The 22843-nt window shown below is 34.0% G+C and overlaps 2 protein-coding genes across 3 annotated transcripts; both read left to right on the forward strand.

Moving 5' to 3' along the window:
* The first annotated feature begins 220 nt into the window (after positions 1–220).
* Positions 221–3916, forward strand: LOC125826201 (homeobox protein BEL1 homolog). Its single transcript, XM_049505521.1, has 4 exons — positions 221–1139; positions 1510–1901; positions 2742–2802; positions 3259–3916. The coding sequence occupies exons 1-4, from the start codon at positions 276–278 to the stop codon at positions 3844–3846; spliced, it is 1905 nt and encodes a 634-aa protein (XP_049361478.1). The 5' UTR covers positions 221–275; the 3' UTR covers positions 3847–3916.
* Positions 3917–7489: 3573 nt separating this feature from the next.
* Positions 7490–18694, forward strand: LOC125826194 (golgin candidate 6). 2 transcript variants are annotated; one of them, XM_049505513.1, is made up of 20 exons: positions 7490–7561; positions 7847–7902; positions 8207–8259; positions 9186–9313; positions 9411–9463; positions 11152–11298; positions 11386–11459; positions 11547–11616; positions 11685–11738; positions 11843–11938; positions 12419–12469; positions 12550–12636; positions 12748–12861; positions 12944–13015; positions 13288–13473; positions 13666–13769; positions 14732–14780; positions 15605–15670; positions 16120–16881; positions 17947–18694. In XM_049505513.1, exons 2-20 carry the CDS (start codon positions 7879–7881, stop codon positions 18487–18489), a joined length of 2733 nt encoding a protein of 910 aa, XP_049361470.1. In that variant the 5' UTR covers positions 7490–7561; positions 7847–7878; the 3' UTR covers positions 18490–18694. The 2 variants fall into 2 exon arrangements, with proteins under 2 accessions (XP_049361470.1, XP_049361471.1); XM_049505514.1 differs by lacking the exon at positions 7490–7561 and adding an exon at positions 7649–7669.
* Positions 18695–22843: the final 4149 nt, after the last annotated feature.

Consider the following 22843-nt stretch of genomic DNA (forward strand, 5'->3'; position numbering starts at 1 on the left):
TTTCTTGTTTTGAAGTTTTAAACTAGTCATCTATGTTGGTACAAACACTTGAGTGAGTAAAACTTCAATCTTTTTTGTTCAAAAAAGGTAAAATATATTTGTAGTTCACTTGATCTTTGCCTTTTGATGTTCTTCACTCTACCTATGTTGTTTTTTTACCATTTTTGGGTTGTTTTAATAAAAGATATGCAGATCTTGATGGGATTTTTGTTTGTTGCAGAATCATGAAAGTAGTTAAAGAGTTATAAAGCTGAGATCTTTATATGTATATATAGATGGCTAGTCATCATCGAGAAAGTATTCGCGAAGAGATTAAACCAAGATCATCATCAATGGTTACTAGTACTGGTTATTGGTTTTCATCAGATACAAATAATCCTAATCCAACACCACATAATATGGTGAATCATCAGTTGCAAAATTTTGAAACAAATCCAGAGATGTACAATTTGAGTAGTACTACTTCTAGTATGGATCAAATGATAGGGTTTCCACCAAACAACAATAATCCTCATCATGTGTTGTGGAAAGGTAATTTTCTTAACAAGATCAATGGTGTTGATGATGATGATCATGGTCCTTCGTCTTCTAAGAACATTAGTGAACAATTTTACCAACATGGTAGTCATGAAAATATGTTGACAACAACAACTACTCATCATGATGATCATCAAGGCTCGTGGCATCACGATAATAACAGAACATTACTTGTTGATGATCCATCTATGAGATGTGTTTTCCCTTGTGAAGGAAATGAAAGGCCAAGTCAAGGACTTTCATTATCTCTTTGTTCCTCAAATCCATCAAGTATTGGTTTACAATCTTTTGAACTTAGACATCAAGATTTGCAACAAGGACTAATACATGATGGATTTTTGGGTAAATCTACAAATATACAACAAGGGTATTTTCATCATCATCATCAAGTTAGGGACTCGAAATATTTAGGTCCGGCTCAAGAGTTGCTCAGTGAGTTCTGTAGTCTCGGAATAAAGAAGAATAATGATCATTCTTCTTCAAAAGTACTTCTAAAGCAACATGAGAGTACTGCTAGTACTTCAAAAAAGCAACTTTTACAGTCTCTTGACCTTTTGGAACTTCAAAAAAGAAAGACAAAATTGCTTCAAATGCTTGAAGAGGTATATTATATATATTCTTTCAATCTTTTTTAACATGAAATAGTTGAAAAAGTTCTATTTTTTTATTGTTGTAACTTTAAAGTTCAAATCTTGAAGAACTAATTGAGAGGCTGAATAGGCCCTTTTCCATTAATTGCCCACATGGTGACAATTTCACTATTCCATTAATTCTCTACAACCCTTTTCTCCTTTTTCATAACGCTATCAGAAACAACCTCTCTGCCTCCCAAAGTAAAGGTAAGGTCTACATACTATATATACAGTACTCTACCCTCCCCAGACCCCACTTGGACGTATGTTGTTGTTGTTGTTCATACTTCACTAGGCAAAAGAGATAAAAAAAGATTCAATTTTTTTGGATTATGTGTAGGTGGATAGAAGGTACAAGCATTATTGTGATCAAATGAAGGCTGTTGTATCATCATTTGAAGCAGTGGCTGGAAATGGAGCAGCAACAGTTTACTCAGCCTTAGCATCAAGGGCTATGTCAAGGCATTTTAGATGTTTAAGAGATGGAATTGTGGCACAAATTAAGGCCACAAAAATGGCTATGGGAGAAAAAGACAGTACTAGTACTCTTATTCCTGGTTCAACAAGAGGTGAAACACCAAGACTCAGACTTCTTGATCAAACTTTAAGGCAACAAAAGGCTTTCCAACAGATGAATATGATGGAGACTCATCCATGGAGACCGCAACGCGGTCTCCCAGAAAGATCAGTCTCCGTTCTCCGTGCTTGGCTCTTTGAACACTTTCTTCACCCGTAAGTCCGATCCCAGATTTAAATTTGATGAATTCAACTTACTAGTACATACTTTTTAACTTATGGTATGTGGTTGTGCTCTTTGAACACTTTCTTCACTCGGACGATCCATCATTTAAATTTGATGAATTCAATTTACTATACTTTTTAAAGTATGGTATATATTACTTATAGACTATATATATATATATATATATAGGCAAGTTACACATTTAGCTGTCGGTTAAATATAAATTATGTATAATTTTTATATATTATACATTTGAACTTGTCTAGTTCTCTTATCGGTATTTTTTAAAAGTTATTATTATTTGTTGTTGTTGTTGCTTGTTTTTTTCACCATGGCTTGTTCGTTCTTGTATTTGTTTTATTATTCGAGTTGAGGATCTATTGGAACAGTCTCTCTATCTAGACTCCAATTGTGGATTACACAAAATATGCTATTATTGTTGTATATTATACATCTTAGCGCTATTATTTTGAGTGACGGCTATTATTTACTGAGAAAGAATCAAAGTTTTATTTTTAATTTTTTTTTTTATATATAACCCCACTTGTAGTTGTAGTGTCAAGGATCTTTCTATGGGCCATCAATCATTGTTTACAAAAATAGCTAAATATCTTGGGAGTTACTCTCAATTTGTTGTTACAGTAACTCCTTTTTCTTTTTTCCTTTGTCGGTTTTAACTATGCTCTATCATAACTACTCTGTCTATAGAATTTTTGTGGATTTTATTTTGTTACATCACATAGAAAGTACAATGTATATATATGTTATTATAAACTATAGTATAAGTACAATTTATATTTACTTTCTTTATGGAAACAATATTCTTGCAGGTACCCAAGTGATGTTGATAAACACATTTTAGCTCGCCAAACTGGTCTTTCAAGAAGCCAGGCATGTCCTTTTCTCCACCATAACATTTTAATGATATAGGTGTAATATCGAGTTTAAGTTATATGCACTAACAAAGTGACAATATAAAAGATTTTTTACATTATCAACTAGTTAATTATATTTTTTATCAGGTTGCACACATTTCCTTATCATAGAGATGTAATATCGAGTTAAAGTTATATGCACTAATAGAATGACAATATAAAGATCTTTTTTATGAGAGTTTTGACATATTATAGAAGATTGTGTTACATTTGTACTTATAGTTATCTTTTAAGTGATCTGATAGTGTGAATCTTTATCGTCAGTATATAGAACTTATACTCTTTACTAGTACATATAGTAGTTACCTTATAATTGTTTATACTGTCAGTATCTATAACTTTGAAGTATTTGTGTTTTTACAAAGTCATGTCATGCATGTAAGATTCAATGGATTTTTCTTTTTTTGGGCAGGTGTCTAATTGGTTCATTAATGCAAGGGTAAGGCTATGGAAGCCAATGGTGGAAGAAATGTACATAGAAGAAACAAAAGAAGAAGAAGAAGAAAATGTTGGATCTCCAGATGGATCAAAAGCCCTAATTGATGACATGACAATTCATCAATCACACATTGATCATCATCAAGATCAAAAGCCAAATCTTGTAAGAATTGACTCTGAATGCATATCTTCCATCATAAATCATCAACCTCATGAGAAAAATGATCAAAACTATGGAGTAATTAGAGGTGGAGATCAATCGTTTGGCGCGATTGAGCTAGATTTTTCAACAAATATTGCTTATGGTACTAGTGGTGGTGATCATCATCATCATGGAGGGGGTGTTTCTTTAACATTGGGATTACAACAACATGGTGGAAGTGGTGGATCATCAATGGGGTTAACTACATTTTCATCACAACCATCTCATAATCAAAGTTCACTTTTTTATCCAAGAGATGATGATCAAGTTCAATATTCATCACTTTTGGATAGTGAAAATCAGAATTTGCCATATAGAAACTTGATGGGGGCACAACTTCTTCATGATTTGGCTGGTTAAAAAAAGAGATTCTTCATTTTGGACCTTATTATATACTCTAATTTTAATATATATTGGTGATGAATGATGATAGATGGATGGATATTATAAGTAGTAATAGCTAGTAGTTGCAACAATATGGGGTATAGATAATTAAAAGAAGTGATTTGGAATCATACAATTATTTAAAATTCTACATTTTGGAATTTTTTAGGTATTTTGGGTGATGACCTGAATTTTGTTTCTATAGTAGGTAATTCTGGGATGCTATAGCTTCTTTTTTTGTGTGAACATTTTGGTAATTGTTATGCATCCAAATTATTGCCATGTGATTGAAACAAATATCAGTATATACATATTTTGCAATTTGAAAAAAAAAATACAATTATTATAAATCTCTCTCTTCTAAGTTGAAGTTCTGATCTATCGAAAATAATCTCTCTATTATGTACGTCTTACCTTTTTTCAGACTCAACTCGTGAAATTATACTTAATATGTTGTTGTTGTTCCCTCTTGTGTTTGAGATACTTTGGTAGCATAAGTGATGGAATCATGTGTGGTTGTAATAATTCAAATGAGAAAAAAACAATTTTAATTTTGTAAGGATGCTTTGAAGATTTTTGTTTTCTGGGATTGGTACAAAGAGAATTAAATTAAGCTGCAAAATCAGTTAGCCTCTCAATTATCAAGATTAAGACCATCCAACAGAAATTGGAAAAAATGAAGCTCATTAATTATTTCATAATTGCACGTATAGTCCATGAATAATATCACCCAAAAAAAACAATCTTTTCTCCAATTATCATGAATTCTTTTACCAAAAAGTTGCTTAGAAAATATTTTTCTTCATGAGTGTGACATGACGCCCATGACAAAGGACGAGTTGAACAGAAGGACAGACAAGGATTGAATTTTTTTTTAAGAAGTTGTGCATGTTATACCTTAGACGAATGTCATCAGAATAGAGAAAAATAAAGAATTGTATAAAGCATGTGACATAATACACGAAGACGTATGTTATCGCGATAATATTCGAAAGACAAATTTATAAGCTTTAATTTGATGGACCAAGACAAACAATACGTAACATGAACTTTGATGAATTGAAAGAGACTTTTCTTTTTGTAGTTTAGTCAATGTCTTTTATCTTTATTGTTAGCTTAAGATTATAGTAATTTTTACTTAATTTCCAATAATTTATAATTATATATTGTTATTTATAATGTAGCTAGAGCTTATTGTTAAATGAAATATATATGACTTGCTTATATGTACTATAGAAAAACATGCATGTGAGTTTAATCGATTAAAACAATATATCTACAAAATTCTATTCATCATGAAGAAAAAAACCCATGTTTTTCCTCTCTTTTTTTCAATAATCGTGGTGTTCAAGTCAGCTTGTGCGTACCTCGATTAATTTCTAGATATTAGATATATAACTTTGTCCATTTAAGTTAGAACAAATAGGAAGAAATCACCTAGCATTTTTGTCCCGGCTAAAATTTTTCCTTTTAATTAATTAGTTACTTATATTCTATGGTATCTTATTTACTTCTTTTGTGAAATATTGTGTCTAGAGCTGAATTGAATAAGATAGTAAATGGCTGGTAGTTGGAGTTTAGATCTGCACATGTAAATATTCTATTTTCAGAAACATTATGTTTATTGCTTTATTTCTGTTTCTATGGTTTGTTTTAGATACTTCCATTTTTAGATACCTTTTTCTATAAAATGAAAACATACAACCATAATTATTTTTTTGAAACATGCATTGACTTGCATGAGGTAATCATACTCTAAAAACAAAGAATTAGCGACAGAAAAATTTTAGACAATAAATTTTATCGCTAATTCTATTTATCGATGAATTGATAAATTATCATAAACTTCAGTTAGTTACGAGAAATTTAACGACGTAGGCAACTTGGGATCCTATGCTTAGCTACAACTTTAAGCTAAGGAGCAAAATAGGATATAGTGGACGTATTAGCAAAAGTAGGAGCAAAGACAACTTTTTGATGATATCCTTAGTTTATTTGATAGTTTTTCTTTTTTTTTGTTATCGATATTTTTATGACAGATAAATTAGAAATTACTTTATTAGAAACACTATGACGCGTAATAATAATAATCGTAATTAGCCAGAAACACAAGTTAATTTGGTCTATTTTCAACAAGTGAACTTTTTCCATTTTCAACAATATGACATAAGACATTTACAAATTTGCTGAAACCTTTTACTTTATTTTACACTTAAAAAGTGAAAGATATATTATAGGACAGAAGGAGTATAAAATTCCAATAAATGATATATAAACATGCAAATTTGAATAGGAATCCTAAAGTAAAGTTTTCAAACAAATATTTCCAGCAATGAAATTATAAACCCATTAACTCAAGGTATATTCCGGTAAGTTAACCTGATTTTTCTATATAACTCCTAATAATAAGATTTATATAGCTACAAAGTCATATTTAAGACATAAGTCTAAAAAAAATTGATGATACTTCTTCGTTAAATTGTGTTCAGTCAAACAATATCTCATATATAAATTGAAAAGGAGAGAGTGAAATTTATCTATCACTACTCCAGAATATAACATTATTCGGCTAGCTTAAAAACTTTATTTTGTGTATTAATACAATATGTTGACTTTTTTTTTTTTAATCTTCTTTTTAATGTTTTAACAATTCTTAATAAAATTTATGTCTCGCCACTATATACAATGATGCATCTATAGCATAGTTTATGGGTTGACATGAGGATCGTGATTAACATTGGTATAGGACCTTCATTAAATATTTATAATATGTGATTATGAACGCAATCATTATTATATATTAATTTAGGAGCTTAATAAGAACTCAAAATTTTTAAATTCTAGATTCGGCTTCTGATTATATATTAATTTTATTCATGATGTAATTTTAAGGGAAAATTACGCGGTTAAGCAAATTTATACTACTTAATTAGTCATTATAGCTATAGTTATAATTACCACTCGCGACTAACAGTAACCGTTAATTAAGTGGGTTGGGTCCAAGTTTGTATAATTCGCAACATTTGTATAAATCGCAACTAACAATTCTTCGTTTGATTTGTATTTGTATAGGATGGTTTGTATTTATATATGACAACGATTTCCTTTGATTTTTCAGTTTTATCACCAATACATTTTAAAAAAAAATTGTATAACTCTTTAACGTTTGTATAAATGTGTAGTTCTTAGATTTTGTATAATATAATTTGTATAACTGTTTTAAGTTCATATGTTTATGTTTGTATCAATTCTTTATTTCGAGTTTTATCATATTTGTATAATTCCATAATTTGTATTACTCAATTATACAAATACACATGAATTATACAAACGTACCCACGAATTATACAAACGAGATGCGAATTATACAAATTATTGCCCTCTCTCGCTCGCCTCTCTTCTCCCTCTCCTAATCTCGCTTGTCTCTCTCCTCCCTTAACATGTAGCTACGGATCATAATTAGCAAACTATAACTATAGAGCCTAATTAAGTTATTTAGAGTGGCTATATGCAAAAATTTCCCAAATTTTAATGCTACAATTCGGGTCGCGAAATCCAGTTCGGCCCAAGTAAACACGGGCCCATTTCAAATCCAGTCCATACCCTTTTAAAGTTTTGACCCGACCCTCTCTATTTCCGTCTCTTTCCCTCTTTCTTCACTTCTTCTCTGCGATCTCATCTTTTGTCTCAGGTAAATTCACAACACCATAGCCTATTTAAGCTTTTCGTTATTCGTTTCTTTTATACAGAGAAAACGGTATTTTTGAGCTTTGAATTGTTCCTTCTCGTTGATTTTCTGGTAAAGTCAATAGTCTTTTGTTATAGTTTTGAATTTCATAGAAAAAATTATCGAAATTAATGTCAATTTCTCATTAAGTTTTGATTTTTTTGTGAATTTGAGATTTGGGTTTGACCCTAATGTTCGCTATTGTTAATAGAGGGGATTTTTTATTTTTTTTTTGTTCATGTATTCCAGAACTTGAAGAATTGTGATCAGCTTATAGACGGATGGATTTAGTTGCGAAGTATCAGGTATTTTTTGGTTTCCTAAAATGGGTGCCTTTTTATTTCATGGAAAATGTAGTATGGATGGTTGATACCCGAGGGTGTGGCCTAGTGGTCAATGAGAGCACCATCAAGTGTGAGGTTCAAATCCTGGTACATGCTGCTGGTGGAAGGTGAAATGTATCTTGTGGAACTAGTCGAGTTTGCATAAGCTGGCCTAGACACCGCGGTTATAAAAAAAGATAGTGTGGATGGCTGATGATCAATGTTTTGATTATGTGTAACTAGGTGTGACTGAATATGTTATGTTTTGTTTTGTTTTGTTTTGCAGGGTGTAGTTGGAAGGGTGTTTCGGAATGAAAACTCAGGTTCAAGTGAAGATAGGTAAGTTTTTTTTTTTTAATCAATTCCCGTATTGATAGCTCTAAGTGAATGTTGCTCGGACTCTTAAAAATGTCAACGGGTGTGGGTCGGATTCTCCAAAAGTAGTGTATGACACGGGTGCAGCATCGAAAGTGAAGAGTCCGCGCAACTTAGCAGCCTCTAACGAGATAAATTCCAATGTGTCTGCGCAACTTAGCAGCCTCTAACGAGATAAATTCGAATGTGTCCGCGTAACTTAGCAGTCTCTTACGAGATAAATTCCAATGTGCATTTATGAATTGCTGTTGTTTATGCAATGAACAATTGGTGCACCTGAAACCAAAAATAACTACCAACTCAATTTCGAATTAGTTGACGTCGGCTATATGAATCCTCACTCGTTTGGAAGATACTCAAATCATTTGAAAAATTGGAATATAAGTGAAGAAAGGTAAAGGGATGGACCCATTATCCTTTAAGTTCAAGTTGTTGTCGCTCATCTTTGAGGAATTCTCTGTTATCAAGAAAAAACCTTTTAAACCTAATAACCTTACAAGAAAAGATAATGACATAAATGATCCACTTCCTGGAAGGAAAATGGATTCCATTCTGTAATTATTCACCGTGAATTCAGAAAAATACTTTTATTTAATCATCTTTCTTGATGGGTTAAGTGTTTGTAGCATCCATCAAATGTGAGCCCTTGGTAGAGATCATGTACAGTAATAATATTTTTGGTATGGTTAGAAGAAATGTCTTCTTTCTAGAATTGGGAAATGTTAAAGACATTATGATCCTGGAAATTAAGCTTTTCCCTTAGATTGTCCAGCTGATTATCTTGTGCTGCTATTTGCTTTTTTTAAGTTAGGACAACACAATTTCCATGTGGCAGTTAGTCCAACTTATCCAGCATGTTAATTAATCTAGTTTGTTGTCTTCACCAATAGCTATGTCGAACGCTTGCTTGACCGGATTAGCAATGGTGTGCTGGCTGAGGACAGGAGAGCTGCTATGCTCGAACTTCAATCTGTTGTCTCTGAAAGTCGTGCTGGACAAATGGCCTTTGGAGCAATGGGTTAGTGTCTATATCTTGTTATCTGCATGCGAAGTCTGTTCCTATTTTCCTTCACCATCATATAATGATGTTTATTTAAATCTTTTATTTCTTGCAGGATTCCCAGTGATATTGAGCGTCTTAAAGGAGGAGCGTGATGATTTTGAGATGGTACAATTGCTTTGTTGCCAATTTTAACACTAAGATATGTTAATGTTATTTTAGTGGGGCTTATGCATTCTGTGTATTATTGGCATGAAAGTTCAAGCTATATGTTTGTAGAATATCTTGTCTTTTCATGATGTTTGGTATATAGTGCTAGCTAATTGGATGCTTTATTGCTTGTGTGGTACCAAAGATTGGTGTAAATTTGACTTGGGAGAACATATTGATGGTCAGAGTGAAATCAATCAATACTATCATAAAAAAAGAGTGAAATCAATACTATTTTTGTTAAAGGCTAATGTTGTCTGTAACTATGTTTTGTTACCTACTGCTGGTGATGATTACTTGCGGATACATGTCTCTTTTATTGGTTCTAAAAGGCATAAAACATGTCTCACATTAATTTATGCGCTGGCTGTTATTTAAGATCTTTCCTTTTCCCCCTTTGATTTTTTTTTTTTTTTTTTATAGAATTACTACTTATATTAGATTTTGTTCAAAAGAGACTAACCAGAGGAAGGGGTCTTTTTGAGAACTACAGTTTCTCTCTCTTTTTTGTTTTTGTTTTTGGAAAAGGTAACATAAGTTGTATATATATATATATATAAAACAGACTGCAACATATGCAGTCGTCATAATTACAATGTGGAGTACAGGAAGGTTTCCAATCCGCTCTTCTTGTAAGGATTCTAAAACATCAAAATAGATTCAAGATCTTCTAGGTACTCTTGTTTACACCTAAACATGAAAAGGACTAGACACTTCAGCTTCAGTATAATACCGTGTTTATCTTCAGAGCAGCTTTAATTTCTTTCTTTCCAAATTGTCCACCAAATACCTTAATCAAAAAACAAACAAAAAAAAGTTGTCCACCAAATATTAGCTGGGACAATTCTCCATCTCTTTCCAGTTTAAGAGATTATGTTTCTGTTCCAACATGCTAGAACTTCAGGTATTCTCATTGGCATAGCCCACATGATTTCCCTTATATCGAGATATATCTTCCATAGTTGATATGTCTTCTTACAATGCATAAAGAGATGATTGATTATTTCTGCCTCCTCTCCACATAAGTGACATTTGGAGAATAATTGGTATCATCTCTTGATAAGATTGTTATGTGTCAAGACTGCCTCTTCTGCCAACAGCCATGTAAAGCAAGCAACTGTTTGTGGAATTTCGACTTTCCATATCAGTTTCTAAGGCCAACAGCCAATCAGAGTAGTACGGTTGAAATAATTTTCAAATTCCTAATTCTGTTGAGATCTTTTTCACTATTACTCTGGAATATTTTTTTTGTGTCATTGATCAAACTGCGTGGTCTTCAGCCGGTGAAGAACAATTCTTGGTAGATACTATCTCAAAACTAAAAACTTTGTGCAATTATCTCAGCAGTGTTGGTGGAAACCCTTTCTTTTGTCTTTTAAAGTTTTGGACTACAAGGTATTTACTTTTGAAAGATCTAATGCATTTTGTTGTTTTGGTTGATCCCTGTATGATAGAGCCTCTACTTTTAACTTTATCAAAAAATAAATACACAACAACAACTTTTTACTGAAAAGGTTTTCATTTTCCATTGGTGGCAAATGATAAAAATCCTTCCCTTTTTTGTCAATTGATGTCTGTTTTATGCAACATTATTACTTTCCTCATCTGAATCAGTACTAAAAGTTATTCATATTGGGTACTTGAAGGTCAGGGGGGCTCTGGAAACTCTTGTGGGCGCTTTATCTCCAATTGGTCATGCAAAAGGGCCTGCAAATGAGGTTCAGCCAACTTTGATGAATAGCGATTTGCTTTCTAGAGAAGTAGATAATATCTCTCTTCTCTTAAGTTTGTTGGTAAGCATGTTATTGCTATTATTCTTTGTTTCTGTTGTATAGTCAGTAATCTCTTTGCAATTGGCTGATCTAATAATACTCTGGCAGTCAGAGGAGGATTTCTATGTACGATACTATACACTTCAACTTTTGACGGCCCTCCTAACTAATTCTCCACAAAGGTATGTTTAGTACTTCCACTGCATATTGTTTCAAGTACGTTTTTATAAGCCCATTTTGAGGAGACGACATGCTGAAATAATATTCAGGTTACAGGAAGCTATTCTTAGCATTCCCCGTGGTATCACACGGCTGATGGATATGCTTATGGAACGCGAGGTAGTGGAAATGATAAAATTATTATGCTCTTTGTCATTGTGGGATTCTAACTTTGGCATGTCTTGAAGGTCATACGAAATGAGGCACTGTTACTTCTGACTTACTTGACCCGTGAGGCTGAAGTGAGTGCTGTTCCTTCCTTGGTGGCTACCTCCCCTGTCTTAAATCTTCATAATTAACTTACTTTGTGTCTAGCATTTGGCTTGACTCCTTTTAAAATCTACAGGAAATTCAAAAAATTGTGGTCTTTGAAGGTGCTTTTGAAAAGATATTCAGCATTATTAAAGAGGAGGGAGGTTCAGAAGGAGGAGTTGTTGTGCAGGTTTGGACAAGTAATCTTAAGCTCTAGTCTATTTTTTTGTTTTTGTTTGTAGAATAGTAGAGATTCAAAGGTTTTGAACTTGTGTAGTCTGTCATTATCTTGCCTTTTTACCTTTTCTATTCATTATATCTGAGCATAACTTCCGTCTTGTTCTTACCTATTTCTGGCATTCAATCACCATCATTTTTATTGTAAATATTTGTAATTCATGGTTTCTAGAAATTGCCTATATGTGTTACAAGTGCACTTGCTCCTGGGTTCCTAGAAAATGTGGGATAGTACAACAACAACATACCCAGTGTAATACCACAAATGGGGTTACCCCCCTACCTTGGGAGGCATTGGGAGGTAGAGAGGTTTCCGATAGACCCTCCCTCTGCTCAAGGAAAAGCATATCAAAGAAGATTATTTCTGATCACTGCATTGTTATTGAACATTTATCTGAACCCCTTTGTTGCTTTTACTTTGGGAATTCTTCAGGACTGTCTTGAACTGCTGAACAATCTCCTGCGTAATAGTGCATCAAATCAGGTTTCTGCTTGGGTGACTCCCCAATGTTCATTACTCATATAATTTTAATTTTCCTAGTACTTACTATGAATCTATTGCAGGTATTACTTAGAGAGACGATGGGCTTTGATCAGTTGCTATCAGTTCTGAAGCTGAGAGGGACAACCTACAAATTTACACAAGAGAAGGTTAAACCCATAATCCATTTATATAATTTATGTGCCGCTGATATGATTTTCTCATGTACCTAAGCCTTACTGGTCTTTTCTCATTTCTTTGCCTTAAATGATTGCCAGTAGACAATAAATCTACTCAGTGTGCTAGAAACCATTAATTTGCTAATCATTGGTGGCCCAGAAACTGATCCTGGCAGAGATTCAAATAAGTTGACTAATAAAACAGTCTTGGTTCAGGTTTGTTCTTTCCATCAGTGTGAAAACTGCTTACGTTTGGATTATCGCATCACTTTCCTAACTTATCTGATTGATATTATAGAAAAAGGTCTTGGACCATCTTTTCATGTTAGGAGTTGAAAGTCAATGGGCTCCAGTTCCAGTGCGTTGTGCGGTGAGTCGACTAGTTCTTTATGCCTTCAATTATTTGACTTTCTTATCTAATTAATCAACTTTCATGGTTTCTTACTGAATTCTTAATAGTTGATTAGGCAAAATTAAATTAAAAAAAGTATAAGGGAGTGAGCAGATATTCCGGTTACTACGACTATTCTACTTTGAATTCCATTTACATTATAATGTAGTGAACATTGTTCACTGTAGATGCTGCTATAGCTAGTTGATTCTTGTAACTCTTATCTTCGAAACGGCTTTTGTCGATGTCAGGCACTTCATTGCATTGGTGATCTGATTGCGAATCACCCAAAGAATCTCGAAGAACTTGCAAGCAAAAGGCTCGGAGAGGAACCAGATTTAGAGCCTGCTTTGAATTCTGTCCTCCGGATACTTTTGCGCACTTCTAGTAAGCAAGAATTCATGGCAGCTGACTATCTTTTTAAGAACTTCTGTCAGGTTAGCATCTTAACTGAGTTCTTGCTTAAATGGTTAGATATTTTGACCAGTTGTATGTTATGCTTTCAGAATGATGTTAGATATTGTTCAACAGAGCTTCCTTTAGTATCTCCTTTGTTGGGTCTTTAGTTGTGTGTTATGCTTTCTTGAAATGTGTCATTTCGTAAAGCATGTTCTATGTGATCGGTGCAGCAAAATCCAGATGGCCAGACAATGTTGGCATCTACTCTAATTCTGCAGCCACAGTCAATGATTCATGCCCCTGTTGAGGAGGATATTAACATGTCATTTGGAAGGTAATCTATGCTGTTGAATATTTTATTTCCTAGTTTTACTTTTAGAGTATTCTAAATGACTTCTAATTGATGTAAGTGTCCACTAATTACCCCCGATCATCCCATAAATACACTTACACATTCAAAAAGGTTGGAAGATTTTCCGGGACTCAACACTAATCCTGATGCAATCAGATGGAAACATGATAGGGATGGGGAATTTTCTGTTGGTAGAATGTACAAAAGAGACCTGGAAACACACCCGGGGGGCATTTTTGGACCTTGGAAACAAATTTGGAAATCCAACACCCCAACCAAGATAAAGTGTTTCACATGGTCAGTGTGCAGAAGAGCATGTCTGACTCAGGAGACTGAAAAAAAAGAGGATTTCAGATTGTTTCTTGGTGCTTCTTATGCCATGAGAAGGAGGAAACAAACAATCATTTGTTCCTTCACTGTAGAGTGACTTCCCAGATATGGTATATGTTTCAAAGCATTATTCAAGATCCTTGGGTGGTGCCTGAGCATACTGCTGACCTACTAAACTGTTGGATGAGAAGAGGGGGGGAGTAAAACACAGAAAAAATGGTGGAATCTAGTTCCATCTTGCATATGGTGGTCAATTTGGAAGGAAAGAAACAATAGGTGCTTTAAGAATATTACTAACCCAATGCAGAAAGTTAAAGAAAACTGCATTAATACTCTATATTTTTGGTGTAAAGAAGAGGGTATATATGAAGTAGATCAGTTAGTAGATTTCCTAAGCTCTTTGTAATCATGACTACTTGGCCTTTGAATTTTATTTTTTTTTGTTTGGTTGCCAGCATACCCTCATTGCTGATGAATACAACTTACCATTCTCAAAAAAAAAATAAAAAAAATGAAAGATATAGAAAAGGAACACTTTAATTTGCTTCAATATGACCTTCACATCTCCGACCCCCCTTTTCTATTTATCTCTTTTTGTCTTTCTTTTTTGGCAGCATGCTTTTACATGGTCTTACCACAGGTGAAAATGAAGGTGATGTTGAGGTAATGTCATATGTTTTATACACATTCTTGGTGGTTCTCTGAAAATTTTAAATAGACACTTTGTTACTGAAGAAGTTTCAAACTAGACACTTTAATGCTTGTTACTGAAGAAGTTTCAAAATAGACACTTTAATGCTTGTTACTTTACTGAAAAAGTTTCAAAGACACTTTAATAATTTAATAATTTTTATCAGGGGATTTCAGTGGGTATGTTGTTGATATTTTTATAAGGATATTTACTATTAAATCATGTGAGGGGATATTAATTATTTCAATCTTGATGTCATGTTCTCAAAGGCAACAAATTCATTTTCTCACCTCGACTAATTCCACGAGGCACCTGCCACCTCCCACCTGCAATAGGTATCAAGTAACTCTGCCCACCTAGGCTAGGAAGAATGGGAAGAAATCACCTAGTGTCTTTGTCCCTACTGGGATTTTAACCTAAGACCTCATGGTTCTTAATCAATTTCATTAACCACTACCACTAGGCCCACACCCTTGGGTAAAACATCCACTTTTTACGATTTCCTGATTGCATCTTTCATGAGAACTAGAAAATTGTGTTAGAGGTGAAAATTGACCTATTATTTTTCTTGAATCCATTGTCATTTACTCCACTATCATTATTTCTGAAGAAAGAAAGCAAAATTCTTGTTTAAATTAGCTCTAAATATGTGTTGAATAATTGTATCAAAAGATTTTAAATCTTGGTGCTTCGCCCTCAGTCGGGACATAACTATTGATTCAGGTATTGATTTGCATCTTTGGAGCGTTAACTGTCATGTTGTCATTGACTCAGCATGTTGACTTTTAATATGCAGACTTGTTCTAGAGCTGCCAGTGTTCTTTCGCATGTCATCAAGGGTAATAACCAATGCAAGGAAAAGGTATGCTATGTTCTTCTTACCATCCAAAGATCTTAATCTGAGTGAAATAATTTTTTTATACACATGAACAAAGAGATAATATTTTCATCTTGGAGTGTATGAACCAATAATGGATTTTTTTTTATTTTTTTTTTTGTGGGGCGAGGGATCTTGGTATTTATAAAAACTTCTATCCATCAACAAAAATAAAATCATCTTGGAGTGCTGTTGTCAATAGTTTTCTCAGCACCCTATATTGTTATTGTTGCTTTCAGTATTCGTGTGTGGTTTGAACTATTAAATTTTTGTGGAGCTAGAATTCATTTACGTTTTATAGATACAGCAAGATACACCTTATATTCGGGAGAACGGTCATGCTGGACTGTGTTGCTGTTTCTGTGATAAGAATTATAAGATACAGAAGTTTTGTCTACCTTATTCTTTGGTTATAACATATAAGTGAATTGCAGGTTCTGCAAATTGAACTTGAAGCACCTACGCCCATTTTAGGAAGGGCGGAGCCTTTGTTACACCGTATGGTGAAGTATCTGGCTCTTGCCTCTTCTATGAAAAGTAAAGATGGAAAATCAAGCACATCTGAGAATGTGTTTGTTCAGCCCATTATCCTGAAACTGCTAATTATTTGGCTATCTGATTGTCCAAATGCGGTGCAATGCTTCCTGGATTCACGTCCTCACCTAACGTATTTGCTGGAGCTGGTCTCAAATCCTACCACAACTGTTAGTGTAAGGGGATTAGCTGCAGTTCTATTAGGGGAATGTGTAATCTACAACAAAAGCAATGCTAGTGGAAGGGATGCCTATAGCATAGTTGATGCCATAAGCCAAAAAGTTGGGCTCACATCGTACTTCTTAAAGTTTGACGAAATGCAGAAAAGCTCTCTTTTCACATCTGCTAAGCCATTTTTGCCACGTAAATCATTGACAAGATCATCCGCTGCCAGTATGGCTGAGATCGAAGATGGCGCAAATGAATCATCTGATCAGAAGAATGAGCATCCAATGCTTGCATCAGTATTTGATTCTCCATTCGTCTATTTTTTGAAGCGCTTAGAGGCTGATATTAGAGAAAAGATGGTAGAAGCTTACAGCAGCCCAAAGAGCCAGGTGACCGTAGTACCAGCAGAACTGGAACAAAGGAGTGGAGAAAACGATGTTGACTATATCAAGCGGCTGAAAACTTTTGTGGAGAAGCAATGTCATGAGATACAGGTAGTAAGGACTTTTTGGATAAATTATGGCCCTAATAAAATGCACTCTGTCCATTTAGTACAGGCTTAGAATTATTTGCATCTCACTATTTTACACCCGAATATAGTTTTGCATGCACAGTTAAGGTCTCAGCTGCAGGACAAAATTAGTTATAAAACAAAGCTGGTGATACTTAATTCACTTGAGAATTCTATTTCAATAAAAACTTAATCTACTTGAGAAAAACTATGACAATTTTTTCTATAAATAACTCAGTCATCCTAATTCAATATGCTTGAAAATTGCAGCACGACAACTAAAAGAAGGTAAAGTATCTTCTCTTGATAAGCGTAGAAAGGAAAAGTTACTAGTTGGACCATCATTATAGGTGAAAATGAACCTCTACCACCTCAGTGAGTTGGTCTATTTTAATTCTGCATTTATATGAGTATATTTTACCTGTGTGATTCCTGAGTGGTATAATTCTTTTTATATCCTTCTACTTAAACTATGAGCCTCTTTGGAGTCTGTACTGTTTAAAAGTTCTGGCTCCTCCACTCATAAACCATTGTATTAAATTTGCAAAATGAATGCTAGGAGGGCGTGACCCTTGATAGTTGGGTGAGGAGGTCAATGATTCGGGTAGAAGGCTAGTAGTACGTAGTTCCGTATCTGGTCTCTATGCCTAGTAATACTAGTATTATTTTCGGTATTTTACTATTTCTGTATTTCTCACTATTGAGGGTCTTTCGGAAACAACCTCTCTACCTGACAAGGCAGAGGTAAGGTTTGCATACACTCTAACCTCCCCAGACCCCACTTGTGAACTATACTGGGTATGTTGTTGAATGCTAGTCATATTGCTTAAAGTTGCTGAATCTTAGCCAAGTAATTTGCTCTCTTATACTTTTCGAAGTTCCTATCTACCCATCCTCCAATGTGACCGGGCAGACAAAAACTAGCATTCATACTACAGCTTCCTTTGCATTTTCGGCATAGCGAGGATGCATGTTTGCATTCCTCCTTTACTTTTGCTTCATACCTTTGCTTTTCTGACAATCGCCTGCTCTGCTTTATGCCAAATAGGACCTTTTGAGTCGGAATGCCACTTTGGCCGAGGATCTCGCCAGAACTGGTGGGAACAACTCATCCCCGCTTGAGCGTAAAGTCAGTGGGGGTTCAGACAGAGTTCAACTGGAGACTCTGCGTAGAGATCTTCAAGAGGCTTCTCAACGTATAGAGACGCTAAAGGCAGATAAGGCCAAGGCTGAATCAGAAGCTGCAACGTACAAAAACTTAGCTGGAAAGACGGAATCTGATCTGAAAAGCTTGTCTGATGCATACAACAGTCTGGAACAAGCCAACTTCCGACTAGAAAAAGAAGTTGAGGCTTTGAAGAGTGGAGACATCGAGGCGTTAAAGGAAGAGGCAAGGGAAGAAGCTCTGAAGGAGAGTGAAGCTGAATTGAGTGATTTGCTCGTGTGCCTCGGACAAGAACAAAGCAAAGTGGAGAAACTTAGCACTAGACTGAGAGAACTAGGTGAAGATGTAGATACATTGCTGGAAGGTATAGGTGATGATGCTGGTGCTGATGATGCTGATGAAGATGAAGAAGAAGAAGAAGACTAGTTTTACTGGTGTTTTCTTTCTCAAGTAAATTCATTTCATTGTATTTCTTCTTAGTTTTTCTCTACCCTACCCTCACCCCTACCCCCCTTGTGGTGCATACATTGTACATTGTAAAAATTCCACAATACTAACTTTGTTTATGCTTGAACCAAGTTTGTAAACCATCTTCTTGCATTAAACTCTGGTAGGTTACTTTCAATTGCCTGTCTAAGAACAACAAAATACTCTGTGAAATCCCACTTTATGGCTCTATGGTGGTAGAGTCTATACGGTCTTACCACTACCTCATGGAGATAGAGAAGTTGTTTCAGAATCAATTGCCTGTCTAAAATGAATAAAATCTCTTATTTAGCAGTTTAGTCGTCTAAATGAGGCACAACATAGTAGGAAATTCGGAACAATAACATTAGGTGATATCTTTTCATTTATCCAAGTTTTGTTGCATCGAGTTATCTGGTATATGTGTTGGTGAGAGCTGAGAGGTTGTAGGGGAATTTGGTAGAATAGTCCATTCGCACGTCGAAAATCACGTAAAACATAAAAAAAAATCATTAAGAATGGAACCTTATGAATTGTTTCTAGGTTCTGAACTTACAAGAAATTTAGAAATAAATATTTCTAAATATAAAAAAAATATCATTCTTTTTCATTCTCTCTCAGAAACTAAGAATTCATCGAGACTAATAGTTACATTTCCATCCAACAAGACTGTTACCAACAAAGTTGACTAAAAATATCTACTCCCTCCATTTTATTTTACTTTAACTCCTATATCAAAAATAGACGTTTCATTTTACTCGTCTATTGTAGTAAATCAAGAGATTTATTACTACTTTTTTTCCATACTACCCTTCATATAGTAGTTGTCAAATTTAGAGTTCCAAAACATCACTAATAAAGTTAATTTAATCAAATATACTTTGAATTAAAATTTTCTTTAAAATTATGTCAATTCTACATGAGTCGAATAATATAAAATAGAGTATCTAGGAAACTGTGGAGAGTAGACCGAGTTCAATGTTGTGTGTTTATAACATAAAGAAAAAAGATCAACAAGGTTGTGGTAGAATGGTAAGTACTCCTTCATCTTTAATCAGAGGTCTCGAGTTTGAGTCCTCCTAGGTACGGAGTCGTTTTTGTTAGAGAGCACTTTACAACCCAATATGGGACTTTCAAGGGTGAATCCAATCAAAATTTAATCGGACTCTAATATGGATACTAGACATCGAGTGAGAAATCAAAAGAAAAAAACTTAAAGAAAAAATGCTAAGAGTAGTTGAAACCTTGGACAAACAATCATGTTCCCTAAGTTTGTGTTTTTGCCACCCCCACTTTCCTATTCCACTAATTTGACCTAACACACATCACTAACTTTGACTTTTTGCCACTTTACCTAATATATTTTTTACTATTATACCATAATGCCACTATACTATAATTTTGACCTCAAATTACTTTGAAAAAAAAACATTAAAATGGTCCCTTACCGCTAGAGCAATTTTAATCATGTCAAAAAAGTATTTGCACCTTTTGTCATATTAATCAAATTTTGAGTGTTCAATTTAACATACTAACAAAGATGATAAACCATTTTTGCCATCTTCTCAAACTATTTTAGTCAATAGAATAATCACGGCTGAAGCCATATCACCAAAATATTTATGGATTAATACATACGAAAAATTAAGTAAATCACCTAATTCCTATAAATTGGCTCCTAAATGCCTAAAAATCACTCTAAAAATGGTGAGACCATACATCCTTCCCCAAATTCCATATAAAGGGTTCCATAAAGGTTTCGCAAAAAATTCGTCCGGAAGCCATATCACCAACATATTAATGGGCTAACACACACAAAAAAAACTAAGAAAATCGCTTAATTCCTGTAAATTGGCTCTTAAATTCCCAAAAATCACTCTAAAAATGGTGAGATTGTACGTATTGCTCCACCAACTCCCTGTGAAGGGTTCCATAAAGGTTCTGTAAAAAATTCATCTGGAAGTCATATAACCAAAATATTCATGGGCTAACACACACTAATAACTAAGAAAATCGCCTAATTCTTGTAAGTTGACTTTTTTAAATTCCTAAAATCACTCTAAAATAGTGAGAATGTACGTACTGCTCCCTCAAATCACTACGGAGGGTTCCATAAAGGTTTCACAAAAAATTCATCCGGAAGCCTTAACATCAAAATATTCATGGGCTAACACACACGAAAAATTACGAAAATTACCTAATTCTTGTAATTAAGACCCTAAAATGGTGAGACTATACATATTGCTCCCTCAACACCCTATGGAGGGTTCCATAAAGATTTCGCAAAAAGTTCTTCCAGAGACTATAACACCAAATATTTACGAGCGAACACAAACAAAAAAACAACTGAGAAAATCGCCTAAATCTTGTAAATAGGACTCTAAAATGCCCAAAAATTACTCTAAACATGGTAAGACTATATGTACTACTCCACAACTACCTACCGAGGGTTCCATAAAAAATTCGTCTTGAAGTCATACCACCAAAATATTCATGGGTTAACACACACAAAAAATATAGACCCCTAAAAATGTCCAAAAATAACTCTAAAAATGATGAGACTGTACGAACTGTTCCCCTAACTCCCTAGGAGGGTTACATAAAGGTTTCGCAAAAAAATCGTTTGGAAACCATATACTCAAAATATTCATGAGCTAATACACACGAAAAAACAAAGAAAATCACTTAATTCCTTTAAATTGGCTCTTAAATGCGTAAATATCACTTTTAAAATGGTGAGACTGTAGGTGCTGTTCCTCAAACTCCCTACAAAGGGTTCCATAAAAGTTTCAAAAAAAAATCATCTGAAAGTCATATCACTAAAATATTCATGAGCTAACATACACGAAAAATTAAGTCTGTAAATACAAAAATATGCTTAAAAATGGTGAGACTATACGTAATGCTCCCCCAATTCATTACAAAGGTCCTCATAAAGTTTTTTTTTAAAAAAAAAATACAATTGGGGAACCTCAAGGCTTCAAATCCATGGACTAATACACACAAAAAAAACTACTAAAGTCGTGTAATTCTTAAAAGTTGGCTCGTAAATGCAAGATTATGCCTTAAATATGGTACGACTATATGTAATGCTCCCTAACGCATTACGGAGGTCCTCATAAAGATTTTTCAGAAAAAAAATTCTAGGCGCCTTAAGGCTTCAAATCCATAGGTGAATGAATACACACAAAAAAAGGTCAAAGTCACGTAATTCCTAAAAGTTGGTGCGTAAATGCAAAAATATGCCTTAAAATGGTGAGACTATACGTAATGCTCTCCCAACTCATTACGGAGGTCCCCATAAAGTTTTTCCAGAAATTTTTTTTGGGGCCCTAAGGCTTCAAATCCATAAGCTAATACACATGAAAAACCGTCAAAGTAACATAATTCCTAAAAGTTGACCCGTAAATGCAAAAATATACCTTAGAGAAATGGTGGGACTATACGTAATATTCCTTCAAATCATTACGAATGTCCTCATAAAGTTTTTTCAGGAAAAAAAATTAGGCGCCCCAAGGCTACAAATACATGAGCTAATACACACAAAAAACCATCAAAGTCGCTTAATTTTTTAAAGTTGGGTCGTACATGTAAAAATATGCATTAAAATAGTGGGACTATACGTAATGCTTCGCCAATTGATTACGGATGTCTCCATAATTTTTTTTCAAAAAAAAAAAATTGGCGCCCCAAGGTTCAAATCCAAGAGCTAATACACACGAAATACCGCCAAAGTCACGTTATTCTTAAAATTTGGCCCGTAAATATAAAAATATGCCTTAAAAAAATTGTGGAACTATACGTAATGTTCCACTAACTCACTACAGAGGTCCTCATAAATTTTTTCAGAAAAAAATTTCAGATTCCCCAGGACTCCAAATTTATGGGTTAATACACACGAGATTATACGTAATTTTTAAAAGTGGCTTGTATATGCAAAAATGTTCCTTAAAAAATGGCGGGATTATACGTAATGCTCCCCCACTCATTACGGAGGTCCTCATAAAGTTTTTTCAGGCAGGCTTCTACGTAAAGACCATTTTTAGAGTGATTTTTTTTTATATTTAAGGACCAATTTACAAAAATTAAACGATTCTGTCAATTTTTCTTATGTTTTGGTCAATGAATATTTTGGTGATATGGCTTCCAAATGAATTTTTTGCAAAGTCTTTATGAAACCCTCCATTTTTAGAATGATTTTTGGACATTTAGAAGCCAATTTATAGAAATTACACCATTTTTCATGTGTTAACCATGAATATATGACGAATTTTTTGCAACTTTATAAAACCATTTGTAGAGAGTTGAGAGTACA

This window comes from Solanum verrucosum, unplaced genomic scaffold (genome assembly GCF_900185275.1).
Source record: "Solanum verrucosum unplaced genomic scaffold, falcon-dt-bn FXZP01000060.1, whole genome shotgun sequence".
Taxonomy (NCBI): Eukaryota; Viridiplantae; Streptophyta; class Magnoliopsida; order Solanales; family Solanaceae; genus Solanum; species Solanum verrucosum.

Coding starts and splice junctions, on each gene's coding strand:
- LOC125826201 (XM_049505521.1), top strand. CDS start 276: ATGGCTAGTCATCATCGAGAAAGTATTCGCGAAGAGATTAAACCAAGA. Junction 1,140..1,509: donor TGCTTCAAATGCTTGAAGAG/GTATATTATATA, acceptor GATTATGTGTAG/GTGGATAGAAGGTACAAGCA. Junction 2,803..3,258: donor CTGGTCTTTCAAGAAGCCAG/GCATGTCCTTTT, acceptor TTTTTTGGGCAG/GTGTCTAATTGGTTCATTAA.
- LOC125826194 (XM_049505513.1), top strand. CDS start 7,879: ATGGATTTAGTTGCGAAGTATCAG. Junction 9,314..9,410: donor AATGGCCTTTGGAGCAATGG/GTTAGTGTCTAT, acceptor TATTTCTTGCAG/GATTCCCAGTGATATTGAGC. Junction 11,299..11,385: donor CTCTTCTCTTAAGTTTGTTG/GTAAGCATGTTA, acceptor ATACTCTGGCAG/TCAGAGGAGGATTTCTATGT.